This window comes from Panthera tigris, chromosome E3 (genome assembly GCF_018350195.1).
Source record: "Panthera tigris isolate Pti1 chromosome E3, P.tigris_Pti1_mat1.1, whole genome shotgun sequence".
NCBI classification, from domain to species: domain Eukaryota; kingdom Metazoa; phylum Chordata; class Mammalia; order Carnivora; family Felidae; genus Panthera; species Panthera tigris.
Genome location: NC_056675.1, coordinates 24,315,236 through 24,339,924, shown reverse-complemented (window position 1 = coordinate 24,339,924; position 24,689 = coordinate 24,315,236). Strand labels below are relative to the sequence as shown.

Below are 24,689 nucleotides of genomic sequence, written 5' to 3'. Positions count from 1 at the left end.
GTGACCGTTATGTCTTTCTTAGATTGCTGTCTGCAATTAGATACTAATTACTATTAGACACACAGAGGGACTTCTCCCTCTCCCTTTGTGTCTTTGTGTGTGTCCATGTGTATATACAAATTGAACCCCCAAAGAAGAAAATGTGTAGATTTAAGATTAAGATTACAGTAAGTGACCTGTTGTAAAGAACTGAGATGTTACCCTACTTGAAAGCTATCAAGTTGGCTTACCACAGTTTCATGAATACTGGCAGAAGACCCTGGAATCCTGGGTCAAAGACAGGAATTTATTATAGCAATAGCAGTAGTCAGAGATTATATTTGTGCCAATTCTTTAATCCCTAATTTTAATTTATTTTTTTAAGTTTATTTTTGAGAGAGAGACACAGAGTGTGAGCAGGGGAGGGGCACAGAGAGAGGGAGACACAGAATCCCAAGCAGGCTCCCAGCTCCAAGCTGTGAGCACAGAACCCAACACGGGGCTTGAACTCACAGACTACCAGATCATGATCTGAGCCAAAGTCAGATGTTTAGCTGACTGAGCCACCGAGGCACCCCAATCCTTAATTTTTATAAGGCAACATAAAAAGAACCATGTAATGCCTGTACATTCAGTGGGTTGTGTGACAGAAGAGGAACTTTGGGCTTATGGAATCCAAATCTTTTCTAAAGGGCCCTACCTTTGCTCTGGAAGGAAACATTCTTAGTATACTAAACATTAAGTAAATGTTTCCTCTGGTCCAGAGGGAAATATGATCTCTCTTCAAGGCTGTTTGCTCTATATTCATCCTTGCAAAAATAGTCCAAAGCAAAAGGGCAGTTAGTGCTTCTGTTTGCAAGTCATGCAGAAATGCAAGAGACCCATGAAGAATTGTCTCCCAATAAATATCTGCCCCTTATTTCCACACCATCTTGGCTTCTGGCACATTTCTTCTTGAGTGTGCCACCTATCAGCCATTCTGGTTAATGTGAGATTGGAACCAAATTTAATTTGTCTCATATAATTTTCAATTATGTATAGACATAAGTAAATAGAGAGGCCCAAGAAAAAAATAGAAAACTTAAGCTGATTAATAACTATTTTTTAATAAAAATGTTAATCAGGGGCACCTGGGTGGCTCAGTTGGTTAAGCATCAGACTCATGGTCTCAGGTCATGCTCAGGTCATGATCTATGGCTCGTGAGTTGGAGCCCCATGTCGGGTTCTGTGCAGACAGCTCAGAACCTGGAGCCTGCTTCGGATTCTGTGTCTCCCTCTCTCTCTGCCCCTCCCCTATTCACACTCTCTCTCTCCTTCAAAAATAAATTAACATTAAAAAATTAAAAAAAAAAAAAAGAAAATGTTAATCAGAACTCATCCCATCTGACTCTCCAAAAAAAGGCCCAGATGAGTTTAACTACTTTCAAGGAATCTCTGTTTTTTATAAGTGCTTCCTGAAAATATAAGAACTGCAAAATTGGTGTCATTTTATGAGATCATATCACCTTGATATTAACAATTATATAAACTTGATACCAACACTGGATAAGCGTAAATCAAGAAAACTATTTTAATTCTATTTCACTTATGAACATAGGTTTGGGCAGATAGCTTTCTAAACCTTCTGTACATCATTATCCTGGTATTTCATTTTCTTGCACTCCTAGGTTGGTTCTACTTTTTTTGGTATACTGTATCTTCCTCTTTCTTGATTTTTGTCCTCTTTTTGCTGGAGTCAAACCACAAGTAACTTTCTAGGCAAGAGGAGGGAGTAAAGTTTCTGAGTAATTGCCTGGTTGTTTCTTTGTACTTCACACTGCTGGGACAGAATGTCTGGGTATAGAATTCTACTCTAAATAGTGTATTTTCTCAGAACATTGAAGACATTATGCCAGTCTCCTAACATCCAGGGTTGCTGATTAGCATTCCTTTGTAGTTAAACAGGTACCACCCCAAACATGAACACACCCAGCTCTTCCATCACCCCAAGACTTGTTTCCCTTTATGCTTGGGATTCAAACATTTCATGAAGAAGAGTCTTGGTGTAGGTCATGTTGCATTCATCCTGTTACACAACAGACTCCTTCAAGCTCAAGTCTTTCTTGAGCTTTGAGGAAATGTTTTCAGTTATTTAGTAGTTGCTCCCCTCTATCTTTCTCTATTCTCTTTTTCTGTATTTACTATTATGCAAATGTGAGATCTCCCACATTAGTGATTTAAGTCCCTTATGTTTTCTCCCATATTTCTTTTGTTTTTTCTGTATTCTCAGAGAGTGCCTACATTTTGTCTCCCAGCCTTATCTTGTTTCTTTTAAGCAATGGAATTTTTCATTTCAAAGGGTTCTTGCCCCACTAATGGCTCCTTTTTAAAAAAGCACCTTCTGGTTTTATGCATTGCAGCCTTTTCTAGTACCTAGGATTCTACACTTGGAGCCATCTGGGTGCCCTACCTGACTGGAACAACTATGCTAGTTTTTAAATTTTAAAATTTTTAAAATTTTTAAACTTAAAAATTTTCATATATGTATATATATTTTTAATTTTCCCTATATTTTTAAGATCTCCAAATCACATTCAACTCCAAGCCCTGGGTCTCTCCAGGACTCCCCTGAGAAAATCTGCACCTAGATCTAGTGTATCCCCTCTTGCTCGCTTGGTGACAAATTCTCTTGCTTTCATTTGTCAACACACTTCCATCTGCTTTCTAACTTGAAATCGTTTATATTGTTAACCCACTCATGACCCTTGCCTTTTGTTTTCCTCTTTTGTTGGAGGTTTATTTCTATTCCATTCATTTTAGGGAGGAGAAGCACCATGTCCTCCAAAATCCAAAGACTAAAGATTTAAGTTAGAGACGAAAACAGACACACACAAAACATATTCAATCGCCGAAGCGCATATAGGTAATAAACTTAAGAGCTAACCAGTGTAAAGGGATAAAGAAGGCATGGCGCAGGAAGGCCGGATGAGAAGGAGACCTGTTGCAGGAAATAACACGGGGGTGCCTGGGTGGCTCACTTTGTTGAGCACCCCACTTCCACTCAGGTCATGATCTCGCTGTTCATTGGTGAGTTCCAGCACCGCTTCAGGCTCTCTGCTTCAGTACAGAGCCTGCTTCGGATCCTCAGTCCTCTGCTCCCTCTGCCCCTCCCCCTCTCTCACACGCGTTTATGATCTCTCTCTCTCAAAAATAAACATTAAAAGATAAAACGAACGAAAAAATCAGGAAAGAAATAGAGAACAAGTAAGTAGAAAGGCGGACAAAAACAGCAGGAGACCCAGGATGCAGGGTGCAAGGATAGGAATAGGACTAGCTGAAGGAAAGCTGGAGGAAGTGGGGTTATGGAGGATAAAGGCTGAGAGGTCTGCACGCACCTGGAGGGGCTGAGGGCGGTGGGACCTCAAAACCCGGGCCTGAAGAAGCCGGCCAAACGCGGAGAAGGGGGGAGCGCCCGCGTAGGGGGGGGGGGTCAGGGTGTGGGGATACACGCGCTGGGACTAAGGGGGCGGGGCGCACGCGCCGGAGGATCGGGGAGTGGGGATGCACGCGCTGAGGGTTCAAGGTGTGGGGATACACCTGCTGAGGCTGACGGAGCGCGGCGCACGCGCTGAGGGGTCAAGGAGTGGGGATGCACGCGCAGGGGGTTCAGGGTGTGGGGATACACCTGCTGAGAATGAGGGAGCGCGGCGCACGCGCAGGTGGGTCAGGGGAGGGCCGCAAGCATGGCGGTTTCGGAGAGAGCGGGCTGCGCGCTGCTTATTGAGCGCAGCCAGAGAGCCCTGGGAGCGAGGTGTCTTGGGTGAGTATCCCCATTGGCTGGGGCGCTGCTGGCCCGGAGTGTCATGCGCCGCTCTGGGGTGGTGACGGTTGTGGGACGGAGGGAGGCGCGAGCCCCTCGCCAAGTTCCGTGGGTGAGGCAGCTGTGGTGCCAGCCGCCACGGGGACTCGGAGCCGTCCCGCGAGCGCCCGCAAGCTCGTTGCATGCAGCTCCTTCCCACCCGTCAAATCTGGTGCACACGGGGCCCCCGACCCCACCTTGCTGAAGGCCTGACGTCCAAAGTGATGGATAAAAGTGTGCCCTGGCTTTGTAAAGTTCTGGAAAACTTAGGTTGATTCCGGAAATTCTGAGAAAAATTTGAAAGGACTTTTTTCTCTTTACCCAGTACAGGACTGAAGTCACTGTGAATCATCTAATTTGATTTCTACTTGAAAATGTCCTGCGTGTGTGTTGTTTCAGTGTTAAAATATAGTTTGTGTGTAATTTTATTTTAAACAGCTTATATTTAAAATGGAATTTTAAAAAATGTTAATGGGGGGAAGGGACAGAGAGAGAGAGGGAGACAGAATCCCACACAGGCTCCACACTCAGCATGGAGCCCATTGTGGGGCCCCATCCCATGACCTGGAGATCATGACCTGAGCTGAAATCAAGAGTGGGATGCTTAACTGACTGAGCCACTCAGCTGCCCCTAAAATGGAATTTTAAAATGGTTTAAGACTTTAAGGAATCTGGCAGCCTTTGGTTTTTTTAAATGCTTTTTGAAAACCAACAGTTTTAACAGAGGTGATAATTTTTGGTTTCGGAACATAGAATTTTAATAGTTTCGGAACTAATCATCTTCTTAAGTATCAAATAGAGAATAAAACATCTATTTGAGAGACCTTATTGTCTTTGTACTTATAGAACCCAGCATGTGTCTGGCACATTATAGACATTTAACAAATGTTTGCATTGAATGCAGAATGGAAGAATGCCATTTTTTAAATGGACAGACCTATGGGGCGCCTGGGTGGCGCAGTCGGTTGGGCGTCCGACTTCAGCTCGGGTCACGATCTCACGGTCTGTGAGTTCGAGCCCCCCCGTCGGGCTCTGGGCTGATGGCTCAGAGCCTGGAGCCTGCTTCCGATTCTGTGTCTCCCTCTCTCTCTGCCCCTCCCCCGTTCATGCTCTGTTTCTCTCTGTCTCAAAAATAAATAAACGTTAAAAAAATTTTTTTTTAAATAATAAAAAAAAATTAAAAAAAAATAAATGGACAGACCTGTTACATGAAAGCATTTAAACCCATTATGCCCACTCTATTATCTTCACACATCTTTAGAACCTTTAGTTGACAGCCTTGCCTAGAGCATTATCTTTTAATAAACCTAACCAAATCCCACCCCATGAGCTTATTCTTCATGAGATCAGCAGTGGGATCTCAGAAACTGTATTAGCCAGATGGTCTTTATGCACAGCCAAAATAAAGGATCCAGATCTCAAAGGATGTACCACCAGAATCGTACAACCAATCTTCAAGAACTAGGGTGGCAGTGAGGGTTTTGTGCACTAAAAGCATGGCCAGCCTTTCTCAAGGGCTCTCTGCATGTCAATTTAACTTTTTCTGCTACATTAGTCTTTTCTCCCACAATGGGATGTTGCTGCTGCTGGCTTACAGACTTACCTCATTACATTTTATCATCAGAGAGAACTTTACCTCACTCAAATTAGAAAATGCCTTGAAGGATTCAAACTGATTTGCCAAGATCTTGTATGCCTATCATTTTGATGCACAAAAAAAAAGATCTCAATTTCCATTTATTTTTTTTTTATGTTTCTTTATTTTGAGAGATGGGGTCAGGGGATAAGGGAGCAGAAAGAGAGGGGGAGAGAGAGAAGCCCAAGCAGGTTCCATGCTGTCAGTTCAGAGCCCAACTTGGGGCTCAATCTGAGGAACCATGAGATCATGACCTGAACCAAAATCAAGAGTTGGACACTTAACTGATTGAGCCACCCAGGTGCCCCTCAACTTCCATTTAGATCTCATGTCTAGGGGTGCCTGGGTGGCTGTCAGTTAAGCATCTGACTCTGGCTCAGGTCATGATCTCATGGTCTGTGAGTCTGAGCCCCATGTCAGGCTCTGTGCTGGAGCTTAGAGCCTACAGCCTGCTTCAGATTCTATGTCTCCCTCTCTCTGCCCTACCCCCACTCGTGCTCTGTCTCTCTCTCTCGCTCTCAAAAATAAATAACATTAAAAAAATAAAAACAAAAAAGGATCCCATGTCTAGGGTGAGAAAAAATCAGTTCTCCAAGGGCTACCACATAATACAGTTTTATAAATTGTGGCATGGAGTGTCTTTTTTCTAATTTGCATATGTCATATAAGCCAGCAGAACCATAATTCCCTAATAATACTTGTTAATTTTGAGCACTTAAAATGTAAGTACTTTATTAAGTACTATCTGAGTATAAACTCAACCAATAAACTAGTTAAATAGGTACTGTTTTTATTCCCACTTTACAGATGAGAAAACAGAGGCAAAGATAGGTTAGGTAACTTACCCACAATAACACAGATTTTTTTAAATGGTATACTTGGATTTGAACTCAGCTTATCTGGCTTCAGAGCTAGTCTCTTAAATTCTTATAGGGGTTAAGAACATACTGCCTCTCAAAAGAAAGGAATTGCTGTTCCCATAAGGCTGTGGTTCTCAACCAGGTCCGATTTTGTCCTGGAAGGATATTTGGCAATATCTAGAGACATTTTTGGTTGTCACAGCTGAGAATGTGGGTGCTACTGGCATCTGAAGAATAGAAGCCAGGGATGCTGCTGAACATTCTACAATATACATATAGCCCACCACTGAGAAATCCAGCCATTAGGCAAAAGGGCTTTGAGCTGACAGGTCAACTTTTGTTGTTGTTGTTGTTGTTGTTGTTGTTGTTGTTGTTGTTGTTTTAACATTCCAGATGTTGCTCTTCATTATCTGGTGTATATTTTAATTTCCTGGGGAGTGTTCCAAAGTTACACAAGCCTTCACTGAAATGGTTACCCTTTTTTTCCCACCCCAACATTTTTCAAATGCATGATACACTTCAGAATTGCACTACTAAAGTGATTCTCAGGAAGGTCAGATGATGTGCAAGGGTGGGGAGGACGTGGTATATTAAAATAGACATATTTTAATCTGTAGGAGAATTTAAAACTAAAACAAAAATAATTGGTTCTTCCAACCTCCCTCCTATTTAAAACCAGTATTCTGTTGACACAGTTTGTCCATTAGTTTTCTGGCTTCCGTCTGCCTTCCTCCCAAATTGGTTAAATAAGCACAGGTGACTTACATCCACCCTATGGACAAACCAGATTGATCCTCTACCCACTGACTCTTTCCTTTAGAGACCCCACAGCAACTACGAAGACAGGATAAAGGTATGTAAATACTGGCACTGTTTTGAGAAGATGCCCAGGATACTGCCCAAATTATAGTTCTTCAGCACTATAATTGGGTAGCTTTTTATTAATTTCTAAGGTTATTTTTTGGTGTTTTTACTTTAGTAAAAGATTCATTTAAATTACAGACACCTTTAAAAAAATTTTTTTTAATGTTTATTTATTTTTGAGAGAGAGAGAGAGAGGCAGAGAGCGAGAGAGACACAGAATCCAAAGCAGGCTTCAGGCGCGGAGCTGTCTGCACAGAGCCTAATGCAAGGCTCAAATTTAGGGGACTTCAAGATCATGACCTGAGCCAACTGCGTCACCCAGGTGCCCCTGGGCACCTTTTTTTTGAAACACAAATTTGGAAAGCTTAAGCCATTCATAAGTCAATTCAATCAGGCCATTGTTATCCCAACCCTGACCTGAGATTTAACTCCCTCACCAGAAGAGAAACTTTGCTAGGGTTTTGTTTTTTGTTTTTGAGACTTTTTTTGTAATGTTTATTTATTATTTTCTGAGAGAGCGAGAGAGAGCAGGGGAGCCATGCTTACAGCAGAGAGCCCCACTTGGGGCTTGAACTCACAAACCGTGAGATCATGACCTGAGCCAAAGTCAGACACTTAACCAACTGAGCCACCCAAACACCCCTTGATTTTTGTTTCTGTAGATAGGTAGTGGTGGAACATTAAAGAGTAGAGAGAAGGTAAAGCATGCCTGGATGAAGAGCCAAGAAGGGGAATGAAAAAATAGGATTTTACACAACTCACAGTACTCAGAGCCTTTCACTAAAAAATTAAAAGAAAAACGCAAAATGGTGGTCTGGGGTATCAAAAAACAAAACAAAACAAAAACCCCACATGTTTGAAAAAGTTTCCCAGGGAAAAATGATGACTTTCAAGAATAAAATATATTTTGGAAGACTGTACCTAGCCCAGTCTATTATGTAACCTTTGCTATAATTGCACATGTATTTTCACAATATTGTTATCATATATGAAGGTGAAGTTGTAGTAATGGAGAAGGTAGCATAAATACAAGAAACCATTTTTAAAGAAAGGAGTGGCAAAACTTGGTGGCAGTCTATGGGGAGTAAATGATAGAAGAACAGCTACATGGATCTGAACTTGGGGAACCATTAACAGAGTTAAGGAGGTTGGGAAGGTGAATTTGGAAAGATTTTATCAGCAAAATCTTGTGCCTTAACGGCTTTCTCATGGCCCATGGTTTTGTTAGTAAGCCTCAAAATGTCACTCCAACTACACTGTTAAATGTCAGAACGAGAGCTAGAGAGACGAGGGCTATCCCAGGGAATCCAGGATACAGTGGTCACTGTAGCTATAAAAGGTTCTGCCCTTCCACCACCACCACCAATACTACATTGAATGGTGGGTATATTCAAATCTTTACCTTAGCCAACCCAACAAAATCTTATTGAGTAAGTACTCTCTTTGGACACTTCGCTGATTCTAGAGATACTGAGATTTAAAAAGAGAGAGAGAGATCCTCCTGCCTAGAGTTTAGTCTTTGAGAAAAAGTACAAATAGATATAAAAGATACAAAAGTTGCATATCTCGTAGCAGAAAAAAAAAATGATGGTAGAGTGTGTGTTAGGAAGAAATTCATTCAGTCATTTTTTTCAAAATATTGAACACAGACTCTATGCCAGGCACTGCTAAACACTGAACACAGAGTAAAGAACTCCACAGAAGAGGTGTCCCTTCCTGGTTTATGTTTTAGTAACAAAGATAATAAACAAACAAGATACTTACAGATTGATAAATGCCATAAGGGAAATAAGATGGTAAGAGAGAGTAACTAAGCATAGGCCAGTCTTGGAAATCTAATGTACCCAAGTTTGTAGAGGTAAATAGTTCCTACTCACTAGTTGATGTGATTAACTAGAGTTATAACTCAAGCCCATGGAATCACTGGAAATTTTGCAATTTCTCTTTACTGCATACCCAGTTAATTTCCTGCAACATGTGGAAAGATGACATTTCTTCTGATGCTGCCTTTCATGAGAATACATCAGATTTTGTTGTACAGGTTTTGTAAGAAAGGTACCCCGAAGTATGAATATAAAAATAGGATTTGGCTGTTTTTTGTTTTTTTTTTTTTAAGGTTACTGTCCAAGGTTTATTGAAGGTATTACAGCACAGCAAAGATTCAAATGGCTCCACGTGGTGTTTTGAAATTCATGCCAACTGTAGGCTAGGTGACCTGCAGGTTGGACAGACTGCCAAAGTCGAAAAGTTTCAACATTTCCTTAGTGTCAGGATCTACTTCAATGATCTCCTGATCCAGAGGGCTGAGACCTCGGGTACATAACTATCCCTCCTTTCTCTCTCCTCCTCCTGCAGCTTGATGGAGATGCCTCTCACCGGGCTTCTCTGGATCCACTTCATCAGATGTGTAACATAGCCTGCAATCTTGTTACGGAGCTTCTTGCTGGGAATAATGGCAATCTCCTCACATACGTGCTTCTTGGTGTGGAAATCGTTGCCCAGGTGCATGTAGTACTTCTCAATGATGACCCGGGCTGCCTTCTTCACGGTCTTGGTGCAGACGTGGCCCATGTTGGCGGGTATAGTAAAACAGCTGTGGTTTGTTTTTTTTTTTTCTTTTTTAGGCAGGAGGATTATTCATTCAATAAACTGTGTGTTAGATATTTTTCTACTCTTCGAGATGGGGAAGCTATTTTTTTAAGTTATATTCTTGTTACCTGTGTATGGAATAATACGTGTATGAAAGAGTGATATAAAAATAGGAGTATGGCATTTCTGATATTTGACCCCAGTGAACATGTTGTTGGGTATTCTACATTTCTCCTCTTTAGTCTTTACCAGTGGTGAATTGCCCCTTCAAATAGAAGAATGGCAGTGGTGTGTGAGAAGATTACACTTCTTCTTTGGGAGAATTTTGCTTTAAAAGTAAATATATTCAGGGGTGCCTGTCTGGCTCAATTAACATCCAACTCTTGATTTCAGTCAGTTCAACATCCAACTCTTGATTTTGGCTCAGGTCATGATCTCACGGTTTGTGGGATCAAGTTCTGCTTAGGGCTCTGCACTGACAGCATGGAGCCTGCTTGGAATTCTCTCTCTCTCTCTCTCTCTCTCTCTCTCTCTCTCTCTCTCAATAAATAAGTAAACTTAAAGAAAAAGTGAGTATACTCATCTGAAAAAATAAGCGGCAGGGCGGGGAACCTAATACCTGATGAGTACCTATGTTATGGTAACTGATACTCTCTATTCCAGGATCATAGATTCAAAATGAGCATTTGGATCATCAAAAATCCATCACATACTAGAGTTAGAGAGTTATTAGTATTTTCCTTAAGAAGGTGGGTGATTGGCATATATATTTTTAAGTCCAGAAACCCACATTGGTTAAAGGTCAGAAAAGGAAGACCACCACTAATAAGAGGAAGTCAAGGCAAACATTCAATCAGATGTGACAGGTTTCAGGCAGACACAAATACTGAATGATGCAATATTCACATAGACACAAATACTGATAATTAAAACCAAAAAGAAGTCTGATGAGACAGGATCCAGCTTTCACAGAAATTGGACTAGTTGGGAAAAATGGGCTGGAGAATGGATACAACATACCAACCCCAAAAAGTTTGATAATTAAGTCTTTTGCCAAAGTAGTTTCTAAATACTTCCCCATTGGTCAGCAGAAAGCATCTTAGGGGGAATAGCTAATTGGAGTGTGGAGTGACTAAATAAGAAAGAGACAACTTTTGACAAGAAGATACTGATACTTTTTAGTACATGGAGCACTGGGTATTAAGGAGTGAGAGAGGAAGGAATAAAACCTTGATGTGACATTAAACACTATGTTCTTGTGTCTTTCGTTTTGTTTCAGAAGCAACAATGGATTCTTCTAATCATGGAATTCATACTCAAACAGCTGTCTACTGTCATTCTCTTGGTATTTTGAAATTCTCATTCTATAAAGCATATAGATGTTCTCACAATTGCAAGTCAGTCCCTCCAGAGTCCACCTTCTTACTTCCTTAATACCAGTATCCAAAGAAACTGGGAATTGGTTTATATCCTTTCCAACAATGAAGTAGTAAAAAATCTTACTAAAATGCCACAATAGATTTTATTAAATAGTATTAAAAGTAAGAAATTATTAACAGTTACATTCTATATGGCAATTAGTTTAAGTAATTTCCAGTGTAATTTACACTTGGCCCTCATAATTTTAAGCAACCCAAGAGGAAATTAGTTACCGCATGAGTAAAAAAATTATGAATTAGGATATGACCCATAAAATGAGGAATTTTAATTAAATTATTGGTACAGATCCTTACTTAGATTTTACATCTTCTTGTCTATGGTAGTGGGGCCAACAGTGGATGAGCTTAACTGTAGACTGCAGTTGAAATTCTCCAAGTGAAAGTTGACTCTACAAGTGAGGAATTTTACAGAGAATCAGGAAACTGAAGTTTTGCCATCCTTGGCAGGCTTAACAAATTTGTCTCTATAAAGTTGTCTGATATGTCTCATTCCCTCAGATAGAGCATCAGATATTATTGCCTTTATGTTGAAAGCTTACTGCTTAGATTTTCTCCCTTCATAGTTCATGGCTTTACTTCAGAGGAAATTTTTTTTAATACGTTAAATATTATAAGGATTTTGATTGTGTAATGGCCGCTGTTATATTTGACCAGGACTTTGAACATAGCAATGATTCGTTGCCACTTCAGGTGAGGGAACTTAATTTAAAATGTTCCCAAGGTTATAATAAGAATTTAATTATCAGATCTGGAATTGCTCATTGGAATTTAACTGCTTCATGAATCAACATACTTACTCTCACAGTATCTCTGCCAAGACCAGAATTGACAAGTTTGGTGTGATTTAGTTACAAGCCCACATGATTTTCGGTAGGTTAGGTCAGAGAACCAATATTTTTTCTGAGGAGGGACTGCTTTGAATCTGCCTGAAATTTTGTGATTGCTGGGTTAAATGAGTGAACATGGCACCAAAGTTATAGCAGGGGGATCATCTGTGAATTTCATGAAACTCCAGACAAGTGGTTGGACGATGTGACATTAACAGCTGTCTAGATCAGCTATTGAAAAATGTTCAACGCTCCTAAGCAGTTACTGCCAACTTGTTAAGGAGGATGAGTTTGGTACTTCATCTGCCTAAATGGAGGTCTAGCAGAAATAGCTACCTTCTCAAGATTCCAACGTCCTTATTCTTTTCTTCTCATAGTCTGGTTTACAATAATACGTTCAGTGGCTTGAATTAATTTCATTCATTCCACATACTGGTTGAGTATCTGCTATGTTCCAGGAGACACAGTAGGTATTCAGGGATGAATGTCCTCATTCAGTGATGAACAAAACAAGCATATCTCACGGCTGTCATTCTAGTGAAGACAGAAGTGGATACACAAGCTATTATTACTAGTACCTTCTAGTAACTAATACTAGCAATTGTGATTACTAATTATTCTGTGTTAATAGTTAAGATAAGTGCTATGAACAGGGAGAAACCATTGTGCTGTGAGGAAGACTATCAAAAAATGACTCTGGAAAAGTGACATTTAAACTGAGAGGTAAAAGGTAAGAAGATACCAGCCAGCTAGCAGAGCTCAGGCTCAGGAGTACCTTCCAGCTGGAGAGAATAACACTTGTTCAGCCCCTGAGGCTGGAAAAAAAGATTGATGTGATTAGATCATCTGACATCTAGGGCTGAAGCAAAAGGAACATTGGAAAGGTGTGCAGAGGCATTTTAGGCCTTGATAAGAGTTTGGATTTTATTCCAAGTACAATCAAAAGTCATTAGAAGAGACTTACCAGAAGAGCATTTATTTTTTTAACACCAAGCATATAATACCTACAGCAAACATTTAATGGGAATTTGTTGTTAGTTGTGCCAAATTTAATTTGGTAGTCTCATGTTAGACTATCAGTTGGTCCTTACTAATATCTGAGAGGACGTTTAACACACTGGCAGGGATAAGAGCCAGATTTTGCAGAATTAAATAATAGATAAGGATAAAAATAAAAGAGTAAGTGTAGTCATTTTACTCTACTTAACTAGCTTTTAAAAAAAGGAATATGTCTTTTAAAAGCATTTTTATTGCCATCCTTATTCACTTTATATTTTCCTTTTTGTTTTAATTCACATTATATTTTCAAGTATGAACTACTTCCTCTAATGTAGTGCCCTGGGGTCACATACTTTCTGTTTGTGCTAGCCAATCTTACTTCATGTGTACTTAATGCTCTAGTCTGATTTTTTTCTTTGATGGTATAGATCCCTGGCTTTAAAGTGATGACAAAATATCCAGGTGGATTTAAGTGGCAAATATTAAAACTGTAAAGTTAAATTTCTCTTCTCTTAAACCTCCTAATTCTCTTGGTTATTTCTGTCTGTCCCACTAAAATATAAAGTCTTACTCATCTTTCCACACTTCACATTATATAGTATACTGCTTCAAGCATGGTTGGTATACTATTAATGAATATTTTTTAAGCAAAATTAATTTTTCTACTACTGATACTTTTTCCAGGTTATTTTATGATGGCAAGATACACATATCATAAAATATACTGCCTTAACCATTTTAAGTGTACAATTCAGTAGTATCAATACATTCATAATGTGTGTACAATTCATACACTTGTAATGTGTATCACACATAACTATCCATCTCCAAACTATTTTCAACTTAGAAAATATTTATTTCAGGGCATCTGGGTGGCTCAGTTAGTTGAGCATCCGACTTCGGCTCAGGTCATGGTCTCACAGTTCGTGAGTTTGAGCCCCACATCAGGCTCTGTGCTGACAATGCAGAACCTGCTTGGGATTCTCTCTCTCTCTCTCTCTCTCTCTCTCTCTCCCTCTCTTTCTGCCCCTCCCAACTCTCTCTTTCTCTCTCTCAAAATACATAAACTTTAAAAATGTTTAAAAATATATTAATTTCCAATAGTTAACATTTGCTTAATAATTTCAATACAATTATATTTCTTTAAGTTGTTCTCTAAATTCTAATTTCAACACCCACTTGGGAATCATTCTCAACCCTCTTTGGCTGCTCTTGACCACTCTTGCTCTGTATCAGAGTAATATTTCTCTTTGATTAGCTCTAAAATCTTCTGGCAAACGAATACCCCATCTGTGCCTTCACTCTTTCACACTTAGGGTCACTCTCTTAGGCTGTTTCTCCACTTAAAGTGTTTTTGTTTAAATATTTTAAAAATGGGGTACCTGGGGAGCTCAGTCAGTTAAACGTCCAACTCTTGATTTTGGCTCAGGTCATGATCTCATGGTTCATGGTTCGTGAGTTTGAGCTCTGCATTAGGTTCTGCACTGAAATTGTGGAGCCTGCTTGGGATTTTCTCTCTCTCTCTCTCTCTCACTCCCTCTCCCTCTCCCTCTCTCTCTCTCTCAAAAATAAATGTTAAAAGTAAATAAATATTTTAAAAATACAACTAATCAAAAAATAATATTTAAATGAACATAAAGTGGTTTCTCACCTCATCCTTGTGAATCAAAAATATGAGTTCTGTGCATATTTTCAGTAAGAAGTTAATTCTGATTTTTTTTCAAGGATTGTTCCTTCTAGAATGCAAGGATCCCAGGGGTTTTTTTTTAACTTAGCTTTGATGTGCATATGGTAAAAACACTGTGCTAGAAAAGAATTGTGTTATCTTATCCTCATTGTGGTAAAAGAAAAAACACGTAACATAAATATACCATCTTAACCATTTCTAAGTGTAGAATTCAGTAGTGTTAAGTGTATTCATATTGTTGTGCAACCAATCTGCAGCCACCCTGGTGGCTCAAGTCGGTTGAGGGTCTGACTTCGGCTCAGGTCATGATCTCAGGGTTCATGAGGTCAAGCCTGCATCAGGCTGTGTGCTGACAGCTCAGAGCCTGGAGCCTGCTTCACATTCTGTGTCTCCCTCTCTCTCTGCCCCTCCCCCGCTCACGTTGTCTCTCTCTCTCTCTCAAAAATAAATAAGCATTGAAAAAAGTTCTTAAAAAGTGTTCCTTGGACATTAAATAATCACTTTTAAAGAAGCTCCCTAATGAGTTATCTTCTAAAGCAAGGACCGCGGTGTACAAATAGCCCTTCAGATGTATGGGAGACTTAACAGGACAAACACATGTTTTGAGCTTAGATCATTGAGCAACATCTCTATAATTTTTATCCCAGCTCATACAACAGGGAGAAAAAAAAGAAACCTCTGACTTCTGAGGGACAAATACATCAGCAAAGTCTCTATCATGTGGGACAGCATTTGGAAGTTTACTACAAGATAAAAACAAGGACATTGCTGGCTGCAGAGAGCACCAGTTACCAAATTCATTAAAACAGCAGATAATGGACCCCACTCCCAAAGATTCCAATTCAGTAAAACCGCACTGGGACCAGGCCTCTGTGCTTCTCAAAGCACCTGGGGTGATTATGATGCAGATGATACGAATCACATGTTGAGAAATATTCCATGGTATGCATCAGGCTGTATCTAGGGATCTTATTAAACATGCAGGTGCCCTGGCCTTCTCAAACCCAACGAATAAGCATCTAGAGGAGTGGGACCAAGGCATCTTTTTAACAGGTTTTCTGGGAGATTGTGATGAACCATTGTCTTATTGTTAGGGTGACTATCTGCCCACTTTTTAGTTGTAATTCACATATCCTATAATTCACTTCTTTTAAGTGTACTAATTAATGATTCTTAGTCAATTCAGCCATCACTACAATCCAGTTCTAGAACACTTTGCTGTTCTCATCACACTAATAAGATCTCACTGATAAGATCCCTGTTCCCACCCCCAGTCCTAGGCAACCCCTAGGACTTTCTGTCTCTATAGATTTCTCTTCTCTGGACATTTCATATAAATATCTTGTATGCCAGATTTCTTTCATTTAGTATGGCTTTTTAAAATGTTTATCTATTTAATTTATTTAGAGAGAATGCATGAGCAGGGAAGGGGTAAAGAGGGAGGGACAGAAAGAATTCCAAGCAGGCTCCACACTACCAGCTTAGAGCTGGACACAGGGCTGGATCTCACAAACCGTGAGATCATGACCTGAGCTGAAATCAAGAGGCAGACGCTTAACCAAGTGAGCCACCCAGACACCCCTCATTTAGTATGTTTTTGAGGTTTATACTAGTTTCTAATTGCTGCAAATTGCCACACACTTAGTGGCTTGAAACAGTGCAAATTATCTTGAAGTACTAGAGGCCAAAAGTCCAAAATGGGTCTTAGTGGGGCTAAAATCCAAGTATCAGCAAAGCTGTCCTTCTGGACACTCTGGGGGTGAAACCATTCCTTGTGTGTCCAGCTTGTAGAGGCCACCTGCATTCCTTGGTTCTTAGCACCACTCTCACTCTGACCTTTGCTTCCATTGCCATGTTATAAATACCCATGTGATTGCATTGGGTCCACTATGATAAGCTCATCTCAAGATCCCTAAGTTAATCACATCTGTAAAATCACTTTTGCCATGTAATGTATTCAGATTCCAGAAACTAGTGTTCTACCTACACAAGGTTCATCCATGTTGTATACATGTAGTTTCAGTATTTTGTTATTTTTTTTATTGCTCTAGTGTATGGACATACCCTGTATTTATTCATTCACCAGTTAAAGGATATTTGAGTTGTTTTCACTTTTTGGCTATTATGACTAATGCTGCTGTGGACATTCACACACAAGTCTGTCTGTGGACATATTTTCATTTGTCTTCAGTATATGTCTAAGAGTGAAATTGCTGGTCATATGGTCCCAGATTTATTTTGTCCTGGTTTACTTACTAATAGTTCTCCCTGGGGCAGCTGGGTGGCTCAGTCAGTAAGCATCTGATTCTTGATTTGGGCACAGTTCATGATCTCAGTCCGTGGGTTCAAGCCCTGTGTCGGGCTCTGTGCTGACAGTGCTGAGCCTGCTTGGGATTCTCTCTCTCCCGGTCTCTCTGCCCCTCCCCTGCTCACGTGCTCACTCTCTCTCTCAAAATTATATAAACATTTATAGTTCTCCCTTTTACTCTCAAAATTATCTCGGTTTGTGTAGTAACCCTAATTATAGCAGCTTATAAACCAGAACGTATTGCAATCAATGTAGTCCTGCCTCCTGGCCCAGAATGTTTTACAGGTGGAAAGAGTAACATTAATTATAAACTTGATATAGAAACATAGGTAGTAACTCTAGTTCTTACCTCAGAGCTTTCTAAATGTGGAGATATTTTGAAACTAAATGAAAATCAAACAAACACAAAAACCAGAAATGTTGAAGGATGGAGGGCAGGAAAGGAAGGGAAAGTAACCAGGGGTCTAAGTTTGGTACTTGAATCCCCAGACATCTGTGAAATCTCCACATCAAGAGATAGAAGGACAGCAATGGGTAGGGAAGAACAGATAAATACAATTAAACAAGGAGAATCTAACAATCTAGGAATTCAGTAAAAGCAAAAGGATTGTAATTTCTGAGTTTAAAATGACCTCAAGGGGCGTGTGGGTGGCTCAGTCGATTGAGCGTCCAACTCTTGATTTCAGCTCAGATCATGATCCCAGGTCATGGGATCAAGCCCCACGAGCCCCACTGTGGGCTGTGCTGAGCATGGAGCCTGCTTGAGATTCTCTCTTTCTCTCCCTCTGCCCTTTTCCACTGTTTATGCCCTCTCTCTCTTTAAAGTAAAAAATAATAATAAATTTTTTAAGTGACAGCAAGTTTTCTCTCCTTGTGTTTTGTGTGTAAACAGTAAAAATTTAAAGGCATATACTCCTGGAGCACCTGGGTAAGTCAGTCAGTTAAGCAACTGACTTTGGCTCAGGTCATGATCTCACAGTGCATGGGTTCAAGCCCCGCAGTGGGCTCTGTACTGACAGCTCAGAGCCTGGAGCCTGCTTCAGATTCTGTGTCTCCCTCTCTCTCTGCCCCTCACCTGCTCACACTCTGTCTTTCTCTCTTTCAAAAATAAATAAACATTAAAGGCATACACTCCTGCTATATGCTAATTACTACACAGGGGCAGAGAGGCTAAGCCAGCTGTTCCCAGACTTTATGACTAGGCACTAGATTCACCTGGGGGGCTTTTCTTTAAAATGAAGATTCCTTGGGGCCCCTGGATGGCTCAGTCGTCTAAGCGTCTGACTTCAGCTCAGGTCATGATCTCACACTTCGTGAGTTCGAGCCCCACATTGGGCTCTGTGCTGACAGCTCAGAGCCTGGAGCCAGCTTCAGATTCTGTGTCTCCCCCTCACTGCCCCTCCCCTGCTAATGCTCTGTCTCTGTCTCAAAAATAAATAAAAACATTTAAAAAAAATTTTTAAATGAAAACTCCTAGATTCCAAACCCTGTAGAGTCTGATTCAGTCAGAGTGGTGGAGAACCCAGGAATCTGCATTTTAACTAGTACTCCACCTAATTCTGATATGTATTTGGCTCTGGGGCAAAAAATGGGCAGGCTTCCAGGGGATTCACAAGTTAAGGCTTGCAATTTTAACACCTAAGAAGTCATTTTTATTCTTGGGAATTAGTAGCAGGTAACAACATATCTTTAGTGATGTCACCACTCAAATAAGACTTCCACTAAAGCCATACCGAAGAGATGACAAACACATTCTCCTTTCCCAAATTTACCAGTGTCAAGGCCTCCTTGCTAAAGTAGTTTTGGCTACCTGAGTCATAAAATAATTTCAAAGAAGATAGATCAGCCTACCTTGCTTGCAGAATTTCACACTGTTTGATATCATGAGGTCGAAACTGGACATCATAAGAATACAGCACTGGCATCTAGGCTGACTCCAGAATATTCTTTCTCAGTAAGGTGTGAATCCTGAGGTTCCTTCCTTCCTTGTCTTTGCAATCTTGTGACACAAGTGATCTCCCTTGGATTCTCCCTTTCACATCTGACATCAACCAAGAAGGCGCGTAGCAAACTTACGTGGATCCCACATACAACTAAGAGAAATGTGAAAAGCAGAGTTTTTAAGACAAAAGGGCTGTATGTTTCTGTTTAATAAAATGCATGGATCCAAAAGAAAGTGGGAGAATTAAACATTACCTAAAGCAGCTTTGACTTCAGATCTTGACCACTAAAGTGAGGTGTCAAAAATAACCATGCCCTTGGCCCCTGCTCAGGGATGATATACAAATTAGTGAAGCATTCCATATTTAAAAATTTTTTACATAACCATCCCCCTCCCCAATTATGATTGGTAGCTACCTTAAACATTTATGAGTCATAGTTCTCTCCATTAAGGAGCTTAAAATCAAAGAAAGGTAAAATGTTGATTCTGGTTGAAACTGGGCAATAGGTAAATGGGAGTTCATTGTGCTATCCCTTTAACTTCTATTTGTCTGAAAATGCCAATAATGTTTTTTCTTTAATCTAGTTAAGGAAAATGAAACATGAATAAACAACCAATTATCAATACAAGGCAGTAAAGTTCCCAGAAGGGAGAATAAACTCCAGGCTATAGTGCTATTTGCTTGGGTAGGATTCAGGAACAGGGAAGGAAATGCCAACAATCAAAATTATGGACTAGGAGGAGCCACAATTAATGCCTCTGGCTCTAATATGGCAAGATGATGTTCCCAAGTACAAGATCAAACCACGTTCCTAGAGTCTATTTTGCCTCCCCATAGCCTCCGTCCTTATGATGTTCCTCCCCACCCACCCAACTCCAGCTCAAGGCAGGAAGTTGGGCTCCACGGGTCAGATTTGACTCCATATTAAGAAAATTAACAAAGCTTTCCAGCAATGTACTCCTCTGGTTTTCCATCTTCTTATTCCTTTCCTCTCCCAGGGCTTGCAGTGTCTCCTATGCAGAAACAATTTCAAGGACCTCATTTTCTTCTGCAGTAAAATTTGAGAGTTGTGGCAGAAATCTGACATGAGCTGGTAAGGCAACCTGGAGAAATTTCAAGGTCTTCTGTCACCGACACCCTTGTTTTTATGCTAGTCTGGGCCATGGGCATTATAAAAGAGGAAAAGAGGTTTTAAAAATACATTTAAAAAGTAATGAGTAAGGAGATGTAAGCAATCTGGAGCCTCATCTAGATAAAGAACACTCTTCTTCCCTCCCTTTTTTCTCCTTTATTTCTTATCCTCTTGGCCACCCGCTTTCTCTTTCTGTGTCTTCAATTCTCAACTCTTTTACTACTTCCCTCCATTTGGGGGGCTTACTCCTCCAAGCATTAATTATTCAAAAGGTATAGGGAGTGACAACACAAAATGAGAATTGGAGCTCAAGGATCCAGCCTCCCCCAGCACTATAATTATGTAATTAGCTATACAACTGGTTGGGAGCTGAAGAAAAGCATGAGGTGGAAAATGTACATTACCTACCAATACCACACATGTTAACAATGGCATCCCATCTCAGTTACACACACCCTTCCTCCCCTCATAAGCAACAGTCAATGAATTAGGTAGGACACCGATATGATGTGGAAGTGGTAGATCTGTCCACAAGATGGCAGTCCTACTTTGTAGTGTATAACAATAGGAAATTTGCGGTGGTACAAAATATGAATAAACTTAGAATTATGTTATTTATGTAGGTGATATCATGAATTATATTTCAATTCCTACCACATATTAACAATTTTTTGTTTGGGTCACAGTTAAATTTTGAGGTGTGGGTGATATTTATTACAAGGGAACATTCTAAATAGGTGTGTGTATGCGTGTGTGTGTATCCCACCTAACCTGAACTGTTGAATGAAATTCCAATGACTGGACTCTCAGGGGTGCAGCTAATTTGGGGGGTAATGCTTAAAAAGCACTGGAAATAGAGGTTTATATTCCATGTTAATAAATTTGAACTTTATCTTGAAAAACATGGGGAATCATTGAAAAATTTTAAGCAGGTGGGTGACTTGATCAGAGCAATGTTTCCCCAATTTCACTCATTGGTATAGCACCTTCATGATTTTTGCCATAACTATTACCAGTAGTTAATTTACTCAATGTTGTTTAAACCTACTTTTACTCTCTTATAATGTATTTAAAGAGGAAACTCATTACTAGTATTGCTTGCCATAATCAATTTCCAAAATAAATGTACAACTGTTGAAATGGAACAATATTCATTTATAAACTTAAAATTACCTCATGCACCACTATAGTGTTAAGTCTCCCACACTTTGGGTCACTCTCCTGTGTGGTACGGACTGAGTTAGGGGTGCCCCCTGAAAGCACAGAAATTGGGTTTGCATCAGATACTTTTTTTTCCATGTCCCCAAGTAAATTTTATTGCCACTGCACATAGAAGAAATTAGAATGTTTGACATAAATATTCCAAAAATAATTTTCCACTTTTTGAAAAATTTCAAATGTAAAGAAAAGCTGAGGGAATAGTACAATACATGCCCATTTACCCTTGACTTAGATTAATTTTTTGAAAGTTAAAATTTTTTATTTATAAAGAAAATGATTGTATGCTAATTTGAACAGCTACATTGTACAAAAAATGACTTGAAAATTCCCTTTTGATATCCTTAAAGAGCTGGATGCCAGTATATATGCTTTTCGCTCTCTTCGGACCTCTTAATGTTAAACTGGAGTTGAGCAGAAATATAACCTAGGTTCTCTCAAATCATTCTTGGGCTCCAGACAAGGAACTGGACCTCTGAACAAATAAACGGGTTACTAATAACTGTAACCAGGGAAAGACAAAGCTATGAGTGATGAAAGTTCCTTCCACATGGCATCCCTCCACTCCTGCATCAGATTCTTAATGATCAGGTGTCACCTGAAATCCTGTTAGACAGTTGTAGGCGTGAAGCCAGTTAGCTACAGACCAAAGAGTTAGACATAAGTTCGTCTATGCCTTGTAAATGTCTAAAGCACCACCAGCCCTTCTGAAATTTCAATGTGCAATTCTTGTAAAATGCAGATTCTGATTCAGTATGTAGATTCTGCATTTCTAACTCTAAATGGTGTTAATGTTGTTTTCCCCCAACCGTGCTACGATAGCACAGTACGAGACTGTAAGTTCCTGAGGGACAGGGGACCACGTCTCAATCTTTAGCATAGCCATGGAAGGTGACTTCATGAGTCATGAGTTAATACTCATTGAAGAGGGGTGAACTTTCTTCCCCTGGATAGTCACGGGACTCCTAGTATGCAGGTTTCAGCTCAGAAGTACCCCCAACACACAGCCCTGCTATTCAAAACATTTTAATTTTTCGCATACGAAAAGTGTAGTTAAATTTTTGTTTTCTACGTAGCCTCGGCCTAGAATATAAATTTCATGAAAGCAGAGACCTTAATTGTGAGGACTGCCTCGGTTTCAGGACTCAGCCCATTTGTATCCCCCGCCTGTTCTGGGAGTTAGAGCAGCAAGTTCATTGGACAAGACCTCTATTCTCAGAAAGCTAATGATCTAATGAGGACTTTACCAAGCAAGAGACAGTCACGTCCGGACTCGAAGCCCGTCTCTGCAAAAAAGCAAATAGATAACGGAAATCTCTCCGAAAGCGCCGGCCGAAAGAGAGCAGAAAAGTGCGGGAGCGCAAGAGCAAGGGTAAATCCAGAGGCCGCGGGTGGGATCCCGGGAAAGCGGGCTCTCTCATTGGACAATCCGGATCGGGAGAATCCAAAGTGGGGGGGGGTTGTGATGGGATGTCGTAGACGTAGAGCAGGATTACAGAGTGGATATCCGGGCCAGGACTAGAACCCAAAAAGTGGTAACATAAGTAATCTTCTGATTATTTACTTACAAAATTATGCGTCTGCCTATCCTGCGTCTTAGAGTAATTGGACTGGCCCAACCTCCTCCGGGGAGCAGTAGAGTGCTGTCCGCATAGAGAGTCCTCTTACGTAGAAAGCGTGGGAAAAGAGTGTCGCGGGGGAAGCTGGGAAACTCCGTCGTCGGCCACCATCTTGCTTTCCTTTAACCGGCTGTGACCGTGGATTAGAGCAATCTTGAGCCATGAAGCTGCTAAGCAGAGCTGGGTCTTTTTCGGTGAGCACAGCCGGTGGGCTTGGGGAAAGGTTGGGGAGCAGTTTGTCAGCATGTCAGGTGATACGGGCCGGTGGTGCTTGGTTTGGAGTTTCGGGGCCTTGGGCTTCCGTCTGCCCTTCAGCCGAATTCTGCGGGCCAAGTGGGCTGCAAGCTGAGTGGGTCGCGCATTGGAGGCCCAGCTCGTGCTACGAGCAGAAGAGACCTAACGCCGGAAAACCTGAAAAGGAGAGGGAAAGGCTTGAGAGTGGAGGTGAGGTGACTCCGTGGAGAGACCTCTGAAGGTCACTGCTGCACTTGGCGTGCGGGAGGAGACAGCGAGTCCTGGGGGGAAAGGAGGCCGGCGAGTATCTAGCCCTCCACCCTTACCCTGTCAGCCCCGGCCCCTGCTTCTTAGTGTATCACGGAGCATCAGTTTCCCCAACGGTTAAGTTGAGCTTATGAGTAAAATGTTAAGGAAGAAATAAGCAAATTGCCGTACAGTGCTTATCACTGTGCCTGAAACTTATTACGGTGCCCCAGCAGTATAACGTGTTTTTCTTGATGTTAGAGAATTCTAGGAGGGGCTCAGGGTCAGCCCTCGGGAGCCGCTTAAGATTTCTCATTCAACCCAGACAAAACAGAGCCGTCACTTGGGGAAGACTCCTCAAATGTCAGCGTGCTATCACTGTGGAGTGGAGGTTATCATCAGGGGAAGTGAGGAACACTTTTAAAAATCTCAGGTGGGCGGGACCCCTGGGTGGCTCAGTCGGTTAAGCACCGAGTTTGGCTCAGGTCATGGTCTCGGTCGGTCCGTGAGTTGGAGCCCGGCGTAGGGCTCTGTGCTGACAGCTCAGAGCCTGGAGCCTGCTTCAGATTCTGTGTCTCTCCATCTCTCGGTCCCTGCCCTGCTCATGCTCTGTGTCTCTCTGTCTCTCAATAATAAATAAACGTTATAAAAAAAAAAAAAAAACTGAGGCGGGCAAGGTTTGCTGCCAGGGAATACTTGGTAGTTTCTGCATACATTTTTGGTTATAATACCCTTTGGGGGAACGTACCTGGCATCTAGAGGCCAGAAGTGCTGCTAAATTCCTACAGTGCGCACATTCCCCCACAACAAAAAATTAGCCCAAGATGCAGGTAGAATCTGGTTACTAGATAACCTAGTAACCTGCTAGAGAGTGGTGAAGAAGAACAGGGAATGGAGTTTCCCTGTGCCTAATGTTTAAATAGATATACTGTGGATATATAAAGGGCTGCCATTTAGACTACAATATCACCTAAATTACCCTTCGTGGCACACCTAGACAAACCAGTAATTAACAACTCTGAGAGCAGCCTAGTTAAACTAGCAAAACACCCCAAAATCTCCTCCATTCCATCCATCCCCACTTTCCAGTAGATGAAAGTACTCAAAGGTAACAGAACTGGAGAGGACTAATGTAAACAAATTGCAGTAAACTTGAAAACAATTAATGTTCCCAATTATATCACTTACTTTACAGAAGAATAAGTTTATACATATTTGGTTATTAACGTAATCTAGTAATTGCATGACAATTACGAGGATAATTCTTTGCA

At 40.8% G+C, this 24,689-nt stretch overlaps 1 protein-coding gene, 1 long non-coding RNA gene and 1 pseudogene across 2 annotated transcripts in view; 1 reads left to right on the top strand and 2 right to left on the bottom strand.

The window, feature by feature from the left end:
* Window positions 1–9,277: 9,277 nt before the first annotated feature.
* On the bottom strand, window positions 9,278–9,827 carry LOC102962440 (annotated as a pseudogene).
* A 1,518-nt stretch (window positions 9,828–11,345) lies between these two features.
* LOC122234706 lies at window positions 11,346–22,669 on the bottom strand. The gene is made up of 6 exons (XR_006212618.1): window positions 22,567–22,669; window positions 21,275–21,354; window positions 19,223–19,291; window positions 18,878–19,119; window positions 12,369–12,566; window positions 11,346–11,594 (listed from the first exon to the last, which is right to left on the bottom strand). It is a non-coding gene; the product is annotated as an uncharacterized LOC122234706 (long non-coding RNA).
* Window positions 22,670–23,005: 336 nt separating this feature from the next.
* LOC102961769 (cytochrome b-c1 complex subunit 2, mitochondrial) overlaps window positions 23,006–24,689 on the top strand; it is a 28,166-nt gene continuing 26,482 nt past the window's right edge. The window contains exon 1 of the mRNA XM_007084105.3: window positions 23,006–23,132. Coding sequence (XP_007084167.1) covers window positions 23,100–23,132 — 33 coding nt within the window. The 5' untranslated portion in view covers window positions 23,006–23,099. The remainder of the gene's footprint in view (window positions 23,133–24,689) is intronic.